This window comes from Myripristis murdjan, chromosome 20 (genome assembly GCF_902150065.1).
Source record: "Myripristis murdjan chromosome 20, fMyrMur1.1, whole genome shotgun sequence".
In the NCBI taxonomy this organism is placed as follows: domain Eukaryota; kingdom Metazoa; phylum Chordata; class Actinopteri; order Holocentriformes; family Holocentridae; genus Myripristis; species Myripristis murdjan.
The window spans coordinates 16,262,195-16,277,291 of NC_043999.1; the positions used below are offsets into that span (position 1 = coordinate 16,262,195).

The 15,097-nt window shown below is 41.0% G+C and overlaps 1 protein-coding gene across 3 annotated transcripts in view; it reads left to right on the forward strand.

Annotated features, from left to right (window-relative positions):
- pola1 (polymerase (DNA directed), alpha 1) overlaps window positions 1–15,097 on the forward strand; it is an 89,245-nt gene that overhangs the window by 22,028 nt on the left and 52,120 nt on the right. For all 3 annotated transcript variants that reach the window (XR_003930170.1, XR_003930169.1, XM_030079365.1), the window contains exons 27-34: window positions 3,428–3,460; window positions 3,623–3,715; window positions 4,204–4,409; window positions 4,846–4,978; window positions 5,653–5,784; window positions 6,952–7,126; window positions 8,417–8,598; window positions 12,351–12,482. Coding sequence is in view for 1 of the 3 variants with exons in the window: in XM_030079365.1 (XP_029935225.1) it covers window positions 3,428–3,460; window positions 3,623–3,715; window positions 4,204–4,409; window positions 4,846–4,978; window positions 5,653–5,784; window positions 6,952–7,126; window positions 8,417–8,598; window positions 12,351–12,482 (1,086 nt within the window). In the remaining 2 variants the exon portion in view is untranslated. The remainder of the gene's footprint in view (window positions 1–3,427; window positions 3,461–3,622; window positions 3,716–4,203; window positions 4,410–4,845; window positions 4,979–5,652; window positions 5,785–6,951; window positions 7,127–8,416; window positions 8,599–12,350; window positions 12,483–15,097) is intronic.

Sequence of the window (15,097 nt, forward strand, 5' to 3'; positions counted from 1 at the left end):
AAACTGCTTCACTCGCTTCATTCAGCTGTAAGTTCAATTTTTGCAAGCGAAAAAATCTTACCCATAGAGGTTAAGTGAGCACTGTGTCATTAAAGCAAAGGAATCCAAATGCAAGAAAATGCATTGCTGCTTGTAGCTAAAATAAACAATGTTATATATAGATTTACATCAGACTGCCAGAGGAGGCTACATGTATATCAGCTGCTGTAGGAGGGGAGAAAACATTACTGAGGCAGCACTTCTGACCGACCTGATTTTGATTCCTGATGTGCCGTGGGAACACACGCGTCCCATGTTTACTGCAGTTTCATTATTCAGTTTGCATTATAACAATAACATGTCACCTCTTCGGTGTACTTGTCCTCAGGGGCGATCTCTTTGCGACAGCTGACGTAAAATACAACCACTGGGGGCTCCGAGGGGTCAACGAGTTTCAGATTCTACTGGCAGTCGCTTTAAGTTGCACATATCATCAAGGAAACACCAACAGTTTGGCCTGTCAACCGGTTGAATATATTCGGCGGTGTGTTTTCCGGTTTTTCATTTCTAATGAATGATGACATCCCTGCATGTTTATTATTAACTCCGTTTGATTCACTGGTTGTTTTGAAAGTCTGAGTTACAGATGAATGAGGGTTTCCTGTCTTACTGAAGAGAATTACACAGGATTTTAATAACATGAAGTAACACGAGTCCTGCACCCTGCTTTTTCAGTTGTTTGCACGGGCATGAGCGGCATGCGCGGTGCTGAGTAGTGCAGTCGTCAGAGAGAAGACATACAAATACACTCTTCTACCCCCTGGGGACGTGTGTTTGGTTTGGTCTATATAGTATGTGTGTGCTGGTATGTGTTTAAAGATGAGCGCTCTCTGTGTCACACACACACACACACACACTCACTCACAGACTGGATCACACACACATTCCAGAGTCATGGTCAAACGACTTGTCTTTCACAGGGGTCATTCCTTAAAGCAGTCTGTCCCGCTGTAACTGACAGCATATGGAAAACCTGTCTAAATGAGTCCGCACATTAATTATATCATCACATTCTCACCTCACTCTCCTCCCCTTTCTCACCTTGCTGCTCTGTCTCTTTCTCTCCCTCCGTCTCTCACATCATCACTTCCTCTGTTTCCTTCCTGCAGCGCTCCACCCGCCTCAGTGTCTGCTTTTCTCTCTGGCTCTTTTATCTTGGTGAAATGTGTTGATGCAACTTGTGAGACAGGCTAGCTTTGAATGCCCACTTTATTGGGCAAGTTGACTGAGAATAACGGTCATATTTACAACAGTGGCCCAGGGGAGGTTGGGTGACACACAAGCACTGACAACTAGGCCCTGCCAAGTACATAGTCTTCAGCCTTTGCCAGATATTGAGACCGTTCAAGACCGTTAAAATCTAGCCCAGCCAGAGCAGGTCAGAACAAACAACTGATCTGCCTGCCGTCTGATGGGGAAGCTGTTCACGCTACATGATGAGACAAAGATAATGTATCACACACGTGACGATGAGGGATCACACTAGAGTCGGGCGATATGGCTTAAAAAATAATCAAACTTGTTACAATTTATGATTTTAATCTAGATTTTTCTGAGATTGTAGGTTCAGTGTAGATGAGCAAATTGGTGCTTGTTTGAGAGAGTGCGTGGCAGCTGTTATAATATTATATGTAGCTAAAATCTTGATTTTATCATTTAGCCCTTTTGCATCAGTTTAAAACATAAATTTGAATTAATCAGAATTTCCCTGGTTGGGATCAATAAAGTATATCTATCGAATCCATTTATTGCCCAGCCTTAGATCACACACACATGAGATTCGGTGTTTGAATATGTTGGGAAAAAAAATCACATTGGCCAAATAGCCTGAGTCACTAGTCCTGAGTAGAGCTGGCTGCTGTGGGCACTAATCAGATATCACAATATCTTTGACTGAATACCTGACAATATTGTAGTGATGGCTATCAGTGCTGTCATAAGATATTTACACCCCAGACATTTTTATGATATGATGACCAAGCAGGTAAATTGCAATCTATTGCATTACCAGTTGCTTGAATTTACTGTGTTTAATCCATTAAAACCAGAAAAAGACAACAGTATATCGTGATAATACAACATCCAGAGTCTCAGTCGGCATCTGGTCATATTATAACGCGATATTGATATTATATTGTTATCTCCTGTCCTAGTCTCGAGTCTGTTCACACAACAAAGATAATCTGTGCTGACCTTCAGGCTCGAGCGCCTCTCTCTCCCCAGACTTGACCAGCCCATGTTCAAGTCATATTCATATTCATATTTGCAACCCTTGGGTCAGTAAACTGCTTCTTCAGATTTCAAGCTTCAGCCACCCATAGTGTAATGTTTGATACGGTGGAAGGACTGCAACTTAAAATACAAATTAGAGCTGCGCTCCCTGTGTACCATTGCCTCAGGCTCTCCCAGAGTCGGTTCCCCTGCTTCCCTCCCCTTCCCTCTCCCCTGAACTAGCAACAGACAGGGTAGTCATTTTGTCTGCACACATTCTTAGCAGCACAATTTTGCGCATATGTACTTAGGCCTAGATTTGTGGGCATGTGATTATGTACGTGTATGTGTGCGTGGTGAGACCTTGACCTTGACTACAGTCCCTAATGGAGGAGGCTGTTCCGTAATGACTCAAACTCCCCACCACCATACAGCGGTATGTAGCAGCTCATAAAGCATGCTTAAGTCCCACTCTGGTTTCAGGGAGTGGAACCCCCCCCTCATATACTCACACACACATACACACCGCCCCTTCCTCACACTCTGAAATAGCCACGTCCTTGTCCCCACAGAGCACAGTGTGAGTTGGGGTGTGTATATATGTGGTCGTGGTTGATTGAGGAGCAGATTGCTGGTGACAGGTCACACCGCGTTCCGTCCCTACGACCCCCCCCAGATTAGCGACCCTGAGCCCCCCATTTCTACCCCACCCTCCTCTGGGCCCCCACCTGTTAGGATCCCTCTGCTGCACAGATCACACACACACACACACATACACACATACACACACACAAGAGTGGACAACCTGCATTAACAGAATTCTCTTATTTGTCCGTCACTCACTCTGTGGGTGATAAAGGCCATTATGAGTCATTAAGGCGTATGTGTGTGTGTGGATTGAAAAGATGCCTGGCGCAGCACGGTCGCTTAATTGCCCTCTTAGCCAATTATCCCCCATTTAATAGCAAGTCACCTGCTCCGTTCCCATGTCCACACAAGTGCATGCACACCAACTACACACGCACACAGAATAAATGACATTGACACTTAATATTTAATAATGATTGTTTGTTCTTGTGTCATGTGTTTGTTTCCCGTGCCTGTGTATGTGCTGTAATATTTTCCATCATTCATGTTGGTGCCCCATTCATACTGCTGTGTCCGCTCTCTCCCTCAGATTCTGATGCACACCAAAGACATGGTGCAGAAGGTGGGTTAGTGATAAGATATTGGTTGCTCTACATCTAGACACCGTTAATCAGTAAATGTAAAACAGATTCAGTCAAAGCTTTAAATAATTCAACAAATGTAATGGTGATGGTTTTCCATCCTTCTCTTCTTTTGTGTCGTTTTCACTTGCTGTGTGAATCAGATGAATCTGGAAGTGATTTACGGAGACACTGACTCCATCATGATCAACACCAACAGCAAGTCTCTAGATGAAGTCTTCAAACTGGGTAACAAGGTGGGTTTGACTGTGTGTGTCAACTTGTGTGTCTTTGTGTAGCCCCAAAGGTTGAATAGTTGAATATTTCTCCCACTTGTCTTATTTGATATGTTGTGCATGTTTTAATGTGCTTGCAAACTAGGGCTGAGCTATTAATCAAAATATTATTGAAATCACAATGTAGCCAAGTGCGAAAATACCAAAACTGGAGTTTTTTGGTCCTACAGCACTGTCCCTACAAATCATATTATCCAAACTTAGGAGAGCTTGTTTGTTTAGTGCAAACCTTTGCAAACATCACATCAGTTTTTTCAGTGAAAATTGTCATTCCTACTTAAATTGTGAATCATATTTCCATCTCAAAATAATCACAATTTTCTTAACCATATTGTTCAGCCCTGTAGCAAACATTAATAACGAATATTCTTTTTTATTTTTTTTTTGCTGGTTGTCAACTTTGACCAGTTGTTTTAAATGACCATGTTTGTATTTGGTCAAACCCCCAGGTGAAGGCAGAGGTAAACAAGCTGTACAAACTCCTGGAGATCGACATTGATGGCGTGTTCAAGTCGCTGTTACTGCTGAAGAAGAAGAAGTACGCCGCCCTGGTGGTGGAGCAGCACGGAGAAGGGCGCTACAGCACCAAGCAGGAGCTTAAAGGCCTGGACATCGTCCGCAGGGACTGGTGTGACCTAGCCAAGGAGTGCGGCAAGTACGTCAGCCAGCGGGTCAGGAGCACCAGTAGATCTTTCTCATTAACTCTGCACAACTTATCATGACGATATCAGCCATAGCAATTTGCAATAGCAAATTCAAAAGGCTGCTGCGATGTTGTGTTTCCAGGTTGCAAATTAAGTTGCATGTCCGATTAAGTCTTTGTAGATTAGTCAAACTGATTAAATTCTTATATTCACACTTAACTGCAGTTTCATTGGAACATAATTAAATGTTAAAGAAGTTATATAGAAAAGCAGTGTCATGATGTTTTGGAGTCCATGTCCCAGCATCAGCATAATGGTAACAGTCCTATGTTTTTTGTTTGACTGGTCTTGGATAAACATTACATCTGTTGTAGTTTTTTTGCATGGGGAAATATATTTTGAGGTATACAATAAAATGAGGAGTCTCTCTGTCCTCTCCTCTGTCAGCTATGTGATCGGTCAGATCTTGTCAGACCAGAGCCGTGACGCCATTGTGGAGAACATCCAGAGGCACCTGGTGGAGGTGGGAGAAAAGGTGGCGAGCGGCTCCATCCCACTCAACCAATATGAGATCCACAAGGTGAGGACACAGCTCTTTGGATCTGCATGGGAGAAAGACATAAAGCTCCACAGGAAATGAAGTTGGGTCTTAGCGTCCCTCTTCCTATCAACCAGTTTTTGTAATACATAATTGTGAATGGCATGTAGAGTGGTGTGATAAATTGAAATATAGCTGTTAAATGTGAAATGCTTTTTCAAGTATATCCATCCTTCCAGTTTAAAAGGAAAGATCAAGTACTGGTGCAGTGAAGGTGTTATGTCTTGTATTGTGTTTTTTATAGAGGAAACAGTCGCACAAGACACTGAAAAAGGGGAATCAAAGATAAAGCCAGTGCACCCTTGGGGAGGGGCTAGGAATTGTTTGGTGTGTTTAAGCTCCCTTGAGTTCTGGCCCAAAGTATATCTTAAATCAATGCAAACATATGCTTTGTCCCTTAGTGTGCTTCATAACTTGCATTTCATGTGCCTGACCACATTTTTATGACCAAAACTTAAGACAATTTACGTTGGCAAATTAATCAGTTAAAGGTTGTGATGCAGTCCATCCGGTCCCTAATGTGTTAGTCCACTCCTGCATTGGGTGGTGTGTGTTCAGTGTTTGTGCTCAGTGTTTGTATTTTCAGCCTTTAGCTTCTCTTTTCTGTCACTCTCAGTCTTGCCTTTCCACTTTACTTTCTTCTGTTCCCCTCCAAGGCTCTGACCAAGGATCCTCAGGACTACCCCGACAAGAAGAGCCTCCCTCATGTCCACGTGGCTCTGTGGATCAACTCCCAGGGCGGCCGACGGGTCAAAGCTGGAGACACAGTCTCTTACATCATCTGCCAGGTGTGTGTGTGTGTGTGTGTGTGTGTGTGTGTGTGTGTGTAAGAGTTTATAAATGATCAGTACATGGTGATTAGAGCGCAGGAAGTCTGTTAGTCATTGTCTTGGTCCAGAATATTATGTTACATTATTGAGTCATCAAACCAGAGGGCTTTCCTGGCAGTCTTCTGTTTAGTCATGACGTGAGCGTTCCCTCTTCAGATATGGATCCAAATATGGATCTTTGTTTTATGCAGTAGGCAGGCTTATATCAGTCATGACACGCTATTTTTCTTAACAAAGTGCAGGTTCAGTTATAACCAGCTGTTTTCCTGTTGGCTCACAGTTTTTAGTTCTGTTCAGTTCAATCCAATCTGAGCATGCAGTGGCTGGAAGCCAGGGAAACACCCCTGGCTTCCAGCCTTGTTGTCAGGCCATCACAGAGCTTACCTCAGTGTAGTCAAATTAATATGTTTATTGATCCACCAGTAGGACATTTATCATTTTTTTTCAGGGTGTATAAAGTCGAACAGCTAAAAAGTGTTAATCAACAACCAAAAAAAAAGCAAATATAATTTAACAAACCTGTAGGGCAAAGTAAAGATCATGTCAGGTTGGGAATGGTCTGATGCTCTCTTATGAAATATGATTGATTGATTCTTTTAAAGGGAAAATCCCTTGTAAAACTCTTATACCTATTTAAACACAATTGGTGATGCACCACACATTTCTGAGTCCATTTTTGTTGTTTGTTGGTGTATTCTGTTTTTTTCTATGCATAATTGGGCAAATATCCATTATATCATGTCACATCAACACATTTCCTGTGCAGCAACAGTGACATTTGACAGTAAAGATGTATATATATTTTATATGTATCTATATCTTTTCACCCTCAATTTAAAAAAAACAACAACAAAAAAAAACAGATTGACATTTCCAGATAACACAAGGCTCAAGAATATGTGTGTACAGATATGCATGCTTGCAAATATATCTAAGCATATACACACAAACATAATTTCGCAGCATATCATTGTGCAGGAATCAGTGAGGGGAAATGCTTCAAACATCATAAAGTGATTATATGTAGCAGTTTAGGGCTACCTTAGCGTTAAATTAGTGAATTAAAACCTCACCTCACCCCCACCCATCATCTGTGTGTCTGTATGTCTGTGCCTTTTGCCTCAGGACGGCTCCACGCTGGCAGCCAGTCAGAGAGCTTATGCCCTGGAGCAGCTGCAGAAGCAGGACGGCCTCAGCCTGGACACCCAGTACTACCTGGCCCAACAGATCCACCCCGTGGTGGCCCGCATCTGTGACCCCATCGAGGGGATCGATGGCGTGCTCATAGCCTCGTGGCTGGGTGAGATTATGGGACATTATAGTAGACAGTAGTTGACCAATGCAAACCTTTGGTTGTTTTAAAGGAGAGTGGACATTCCAGCCTGTTTCAGTGCTTTATTATGATTTATAGTTTAAGTGTTTAGGCTGTGCCATTAACCTGAGGTTCAAGTTTATTTACACCTTAAAAAAAAACAAAAAGAACAGAAAAATGCTCACTTGTTCACTTAAACGCTCTGCCTGCAGGTCAAACATAAAATAAATTAACATACACCAATAGCCATGAAGAGGTTATGAAAGAGGTTACATTATTTTCAGTTTTGGTAGCTGACTCCACCAAAAATGGCCAAAAAATTGTAATTTAGTTATTTTGGCTCGCAATGCATAAATAAATTTAGTTGAATTGCTGCAAAATACAGTTAGACTACTGTCTGAGTTACATGAAGTGAAACTACTCCCCAACACTGCAGGCCGCTGGGTATTTGTGGGGCAGAGCTAACTTACAGGCAATGCATCTAATCTCTCTTTATACATGTGCTGGTAATGGAGTCATAATTCCTACCATTTTATAGTTTGTTGACAGCTGAGACAGCTAAACATAGAAAAGTTGTCATACGCAATATCATGGCAGACTAATAAAAATACAAAATAGATGTTTCAATTTGGTTTACTAGTCACATTAAAATATGTGGGTTGGACAGGACTCAGTAGTGGGGAACGGACGTGACCCCGGTGGAGTGATTTAGCCTGTTTGGCCCCACTTGTCTGTGAGCATCTGGGCACAAATGTAGAGTCAGGCAAAACTTGTTAATGCCAGTTAAATCATACATAGTTTATTTATGTAACTAGCCAGAGCTGGGTTTAAATGTATGCCTGTTTGTCTTCAGATGTTGCTTCCAAATAGCACAGTCACTGACTTTATATTTTAAGTGCGATTTGAGTGATACTGATGCAGTCGCACTTGCACAAATCTTTGCTTATTACATTCTTCTTAGAATTCAGTTGTAGTCACAAAATGTACAGATTATCTAATATCTAGTCATGAAATATGTAATTTTGGTGGTGTCAGGGTTTTTGATTCATTATCTGTAGAAGTCAGGGCATATCCAGTAAGCTTACATATCTGTAGACATTTAGACATTTCCTGATGAACAGCATTAACGAAGCAGGAATGACATTTTCAGGTCAGGAAGTGCTACAGCTTAGTTAAGAAGGTTATGATTTAAATGCCGAAAACGTAGGTAAAGTAATCTCCCACTGTGGAAACAATAAGGTGAAGTAAAGTGATACCATTACCTCGACTGTGTCCCAGGTCTGGACCCGAGTCAGTTCAGGGTGCAGCAGCAGTTCCAGAGGGAGGAGGAGAGCGAGGGCCTGCTGGGAGCTCCGGTCCAGCTTACCGATGAGGAGCGCTACAGAGACTGTGAGAGGTTCACGTTCACCTGCCCGCAGTGTGGCACTGACAACATCTACGACAACGTCTTTGAGGGATCTGTGAGTAGACACGTCTTCACACACACACACACACACACACACACACACACTGGCAGCCATCATTATAAAGGCCTCCATCATTCTTCTGTCTTATATTACAAGGGTCCAACTAGAAACACTTTAAAATTGTGTTTTCCAGGCTTAGAAAAGTAGTACATGTCCATAAAGTTTTGGACATGTTATGGAATGCTGTGTTCTTTTACTGTATAGCTATGGTTTGCTGCTGGTAGTTTGATAAATTTGTTCAGTTGACGTATTCACAAAGAAGTAGGCAACAATAAAATAACAATTGAACCCAGATGCTGCCAATTACTTCATGTGGAGGTTGCGTTATGCATCACAGAGTAGCAATGGAAAAGTTTAAAAGTTTGTTGTGGATGAAGTTTCTACTCGTTCTAAAGTTCAGTGTGTCCATTCTCAAATGTTTTCAATAGGAATAATGTAAAAAAAAAAAAAAAAAAAAAAGGGAAAAAAATTCTCAAACACCTAAGGCCCAAGCCAGTCCTCGGGCCCTCCGGCAGCTGGAAAGATAACACAGTTTGAGCTATTACAAACTATTTGGCTTCAAGAGGAAGAAAAATGTGTACAGTCCACAACCTCAGTTTACGTCATCCCAAAAGGACCATCGCCAAAACAGTTGAAGAGAAAAACCGGCCTAAAAACTTCTCAAAGCTATTCCTTGGGTATGGGGATCACATTAGAAACATATCAAACATGTGTAGCTCCGGTTGCCATAGAAGCAAAACTTTGCAGTCAAAGCCAAGCCTTATGTGGCCCATGCACACACAAGCACTCTGGGGACACGCAGGAGGATCGAAGTCAAAAAGAGAGGATCGCTTTAATGTTTTCTGTTTATCAGTCAGTGAAGACGCAGACAGAGAGTAAGAGATAGGAAATATGTTGTTTTGCTGAAGTGGATAAAACTTCCTGTGGAGGAGTCATGATTTAGTCCTCCACTATATTGTCTATCTGTCTGTATTTTTAGTCAGTTGCCTGGCTCCAATACAGACTGTTTTCATTGGCATAGTTTGAACACCACAACATGAAAAGCCTTTCCTTAACCCCTGCTGCCCTGTACACACACACATACCCACACACACACACACACACACACACACACACACACACACACACACACACACAGATTGCTAACCATTTGTCAGTCCAAGGTCACATACATGTGTGTGTGTGTGTGTGTGTGTGTGTGTGTGTGTTATCAGGTTCTAATGAGGAGCTGGGCAGACAGCTTCTTCTTGTCTCCAAGACACTAATAAAGCTGACAACCCCTTGTCCTCTGCTGGTATAGACAACTCACATTACATTAAAAGGGAGTGTTACACACTCACACACACACGCACACACTCCATAAAAGGTTGACATCACAGACTTCAGCAGATGCACTGATGTGCCTTTGTGAAAGGTGCATACACTCAAATAAGAAACAGGACCAGAAAATTGTATTACATTTAATTTAAGTTGGGATTATGCTCGTGGATACACAAATGCACACACACAGCATAGAATGTTAACAGGTCGATTAGCACTCATAAGCACTGGAGGAACCAATTTTGTCCTCCTTCTGTCTCAATAGTCACCAGCTGTTTGCCATATTTTACCAGCCCGACAGATCAGAATAGAGTATAGCCACGAATAGATGGTTGGTTGCCTGCCAGAGGGGCTAGTAATATAGACAAATTATCCAGGTCAAGGCAAAACTAACCAGGATTTGTCAGATTGCCGGTGTTAACTTCCCACTCAGTGTTATGAGATGGTGTGCTGCGTTACGGCGCGAACACACAAACATACGCTGAGAAACTGATAAGACAGTAAGTTAATTAGGGTGGTGAATATGGTCTAACAAGTCAGTGTGAGGGGAGGACAGACGGGCCTTGACTCTACCACTGACACAGAGCCAGAGGAGGTGGGAGGAGGCAGCGACTGATGATGGAGGACAGACCGAGAAGGAAAGTTGTTTGATGGGAGTAGCGGGAGAGAGGGATGAAAGAGCATGTGGGGGGAAAAAAGCCGTAGAGAGCAGCAGGGGTTTCCCTGACTTCAGCTCAGTGTAACTTTAGTTATATACTTTGGGTGATTAGATACAGTGTGACAGCTGCACATTACCACACCAACAATTGAGATGCAAGGAAATATTATCAGGTTACCAAAAAAGGCTGAATTTGGCGGTTCACATCAGAAATTAGAAAAATTGAATTTCATTGTTTTTCCAAAGAGAATTTCAGCTGCAGAGCTTGTGTGGTAAAGTTGGCAGTGGAGCCCTTTTTAAACCCCTAATCTAAGATAAAATATTGGTTGCCTTGTGAAAACAAACTAGGAAATATATTGGGTGTTTCATATTTAGAATTAATAGAGAAAACCGGGAGAGAGAGAGAGAGAGATAGACAGAGAGAGAGAGAGGTTGTTTGGAAAGTTTGGAATGACTTGAGAATGATAAGAGTAGCAAGGAATATGGGAGGGAGGGTGAAGGAGAAACGGGCAAAGAGAGATGCTGTTTTCATTCAGATGAGATTGGGAGAAGAAACATGAAGGAAAGAAAAGGAAGCGGGGGAGAAAGAAATGGGGAGGGTTAATTCTCACTGCTTACGTTTTGTGTAGCTGCATATAAGGGAAGACAAATAAGTCAACTGACTGAGCTGGAAGAAGAAAGTCAGGCTCTTTTCAAACAAAAATGAATAATGTGGGCAAAAAAGGGAAAAAAACTGTGTGTGTGTGTAGGGGGGGTTATATTGTGTGGTATTGACTTCCCTTTAGCAATCTTTTCTCCTGCTGTCAATGCGACAACTAAATGGAGTTCAGGTTTAAGGGAAAGTGTTTAAAGCAGTCACATTTAGTGTAATTGTTGTTATGTAACTACTTCTTTATTGCATTAACTATAAGTGCATCTGTCAAGGGGACAATTCAGGGGTATTGAGGTCATGTTGACCTGTTCCTTCTGGTTGCAGTAACCTTAAAATTTACCCTATCCAGGTGCGCTTTCAGCACTTGCACCTTTCATGCCTGACATGTACTTGGGCACAATGGGCAAGTTCCTGTGTTAATTCACTGTTTTTTGTTTTTTTTTTTCCCCCCTGATAATAGGTTTAAAAATGTAGGGGTTTTTGTAATGAAGCCTTATGCCCATGCACTGTGTGTTATGCTCACAGTTCTACATTTATAAAGTATAATGGGGTTGTGCTGTTCAACTGTGTGTTATTCTGACAGCCATTGTGCAAATTCAAAACAGCAGAGACTCCATTATGGGACCCTGTGGGACTCCGGGTATTTATGTACAGTGGTCTGATTTACCTTTTACCACATTAGTCTGCCAGACATGGGTCTGATCACAGAAAAACATCTTGGCCTTGTCTCAGGCACATACTGTATATTTCTGTCATAGATTGTAGATTACAGATTGTTATAGCGTCTCCAAGCAGGTACTGTATGTAGATGTGAAAGGCTGTCCAGTCATATATCTGCTGGTGACATAACCATCAGGCTATTTTGACCCACAGTGGTAAACAACAGTAACTTATTTTGTGCGCTTTAAAAGGTCAAGGCTGGAAGAACTGATGTTCCCTGTTTTATTTGTTACCCAGAATTTTGAATAACTTTGAGGAATTCTTGATGGGTAATTGTTCTAGTTGAACATTGTTTTTTTTTTTGTTTGTTTGTTTTTAAAATCTACATTGCCGTAGGTTAGTAAATGGATTGTTTTATTTCTTTTTCCTGAGTTTGTGCTTATTCCCCTTTTTCAGGGACAGAAGTTAGAGCCGAGTCTTCTACGGTGCTGTCACATCCCATGTGGAGGGTGCCCTCGTGACTATGTTGTCAACATCAGCAATAAACTGCTACTTGACATCCGCCGCCACATCAAAAAATACTACAGTGTGAGTATCTTGTGTGTATATGTGTGTGTGTAAGTCACTGAGTGGGAGCTATTTATCAAGGCCAATCTCTGATTAATGCGACTCAGACTGTTTCTTGATTTATTTCTTCCTTTTTTCCACTAAATGCCCAAAGCTCAGCTTTGCAGACTCACATACATACAAACACTTGTGCTTTCACCTCGTGGCCACCTGCAGGGCCACAAATGGACTTAATTTAGTTTTCATTCAGTGTCTAATGCTGCAGCTAGTTGGACTGGCACAGCACAGTCAGACAGCTGACATGCCTCTCTCTGTCTGCATTTGCTGCTCTGTCACACTCTTTTTCTTGCTTTTTATGTCTTTCTCTGTTCATCAAAGTATAGTTTAGTTTGACTGGCATTTACAGATGCAACAATATCAATTGTTCAGAACTACTATTTCATTTGGTCACATATACAAAATTATTTGCAATAACCCTCAAATATAAGTAAATGTTGCTAAATTTAAAATTAGTAGGATGTTCTTTAAAAAAAAAAAAAAAAAAAAAATTCCAGCATGAGTGAGTTGATCTGCCCACTGTCTATCAGCACCTTAATGTCAACATTTCAGAAACAAACACCATGGTCTTCAATGTATTGTTTGAAGACCATGGTGTTATTTTTTTTTTTTTTTAAGGAAATTGGAGATCTGTCATGAATGATGTGGAGGGTCAACACCATTTCTGATGCAGATATTACCAATACAATCCTTCAAACCTCATTTACCAAATTTGAAAACCTAATTAAGCCAAATACCTGAGCATTAGGGACACTGAACTGAAATGTTATGAGCAATAAAATGTATTGATTTTGATTGTAAGCATGAAACACCCATGCCTACACTTCACTTGCCTACAAACTGTAATTTGCAAATCACAGGGTTTTAGTTGCTTTTTTCAGCAATGAAATTCTACAAAAGACTGGAAACCATGGAGAGTAATATTTACCAAAGAAAAAGAAAAAGAAAAATTCCTGATCACCAAAGTCCCAAGAAAACCTTGGACAATCAAGTGAATTGTTCAGCCTAAAAACACAAGCTTAAGTGGCAGTAGAAATGTTATCCGCTGTGGAATAGTCAAAGAAAAGTTAAGGAAATTGATCTCCAAAAAATGTCGAAACTGTCTGCAAGAGTTTGACAGTTTTTAACACAATGGGGGTGCAACAGTTGTGTTAATGATTAGAGACATCCGAAAGGATGTTGGACGAAGATTAAGCAAACCTCAGCAGGGCACTAAGTTGACATTTTAAACCAAAGAGCATGTATGCTTAAAAAGTGAAAAGAGCCCTAGAAAGAATTTCAGGAGCGTGGTCTATGAAAATACTTAAAAAAAAAAAAAAAAAAAGAAAAAAGTCCATCCCAACTTTACTTTGATTATCAAATTGAACATGTGCCTTTTTTGATGTTGATGGTGATGTTATTTATTTGAGGGGAAAAAATACAACTTTAATGCCAACTTCTGCAGAAACTGGGTCATTGCAGGAGCATCAAAACAGCACAGATGAGATTCAATAGACAGAATATACTGAACATCAAAGACACAGGTTTTTGTGTTTTTTGTGGGTTTTTTTTTTTTTTTTTTTTAGCCTACTAACAGCGAGCTCCTCTTGACTTGAAAGAATTCTCCTTATGTTGGATATTGACAGATTTACAGATGAACAAATGTTTGCATCTCTACAAATTTACAGCCCAACACAAGAGTATATCTGCAAGGTGCGAAAATGTGCATCATTATCTCTCCACATTTTGAGATCATGGATTGGTTGTACGTCGTTAGACCTGCCGAGTCTCAGACCAACAAATAAAACAACATGGAACCAAGATGTGTTCATCAGCTTAGTGTGCATCGTTAGCTATTCACATTATCAGATTTACAGATGGAGGCAATATACATACAGATATGGTACGAATTTAGTTTGAGAGCACATGCTTCTAAAACAGTAACGCTGTCCGACCTGTTGAGAGATTGGGCTTTCAGTGAAGCTCTGAAGCTGCTGGGACTGTCAACACTGTGTAAAAGGCAGTGACATGCACTGGCCGCATGTGGGATTCCTGCAGTGGTTGCATCTGGACAGGCAGTATTTTGAGGCAGTTTGAGTTCGCAGTTCTGGCGAGTATTATTTTTTTTCCCATTTCACATTGTCTTTTTAATCCCTTTAATATTATCTTTGGTCATTTTGTCCATCCTGCACAGTCTGATCAGCCTTTTGGAGTTTATTTTGCACTTCTGACTGGCTGGCTGTACATCATCTTGCTGATTACATAGCTGCTTACAAAAGAAAGCAGTAATTTGATACAAAATACTGATTTTTTTAAAAAAATTATTTTATGAATGAAGAGATACAGGAAATAGCCTACAACTAAATAACAAATCAAGCGTAGATTAATTTGTTATTATCAGCCTTAAATAAATTCATAATTCTGATTCAGTTCATTTGGGCAATATACTCATGGTATACAGGCCAAATGAAGAAATACAAAAGTTGCTGATTTCATTCGATGCCCATGTTGGAAATTGCATTGGCTAAATGTGTTTGTTCAGCAAACTGAGAGAGTGAAAAAGCACGTCCTTTCTCAGCCTTCCAACCTGGCCATATTTG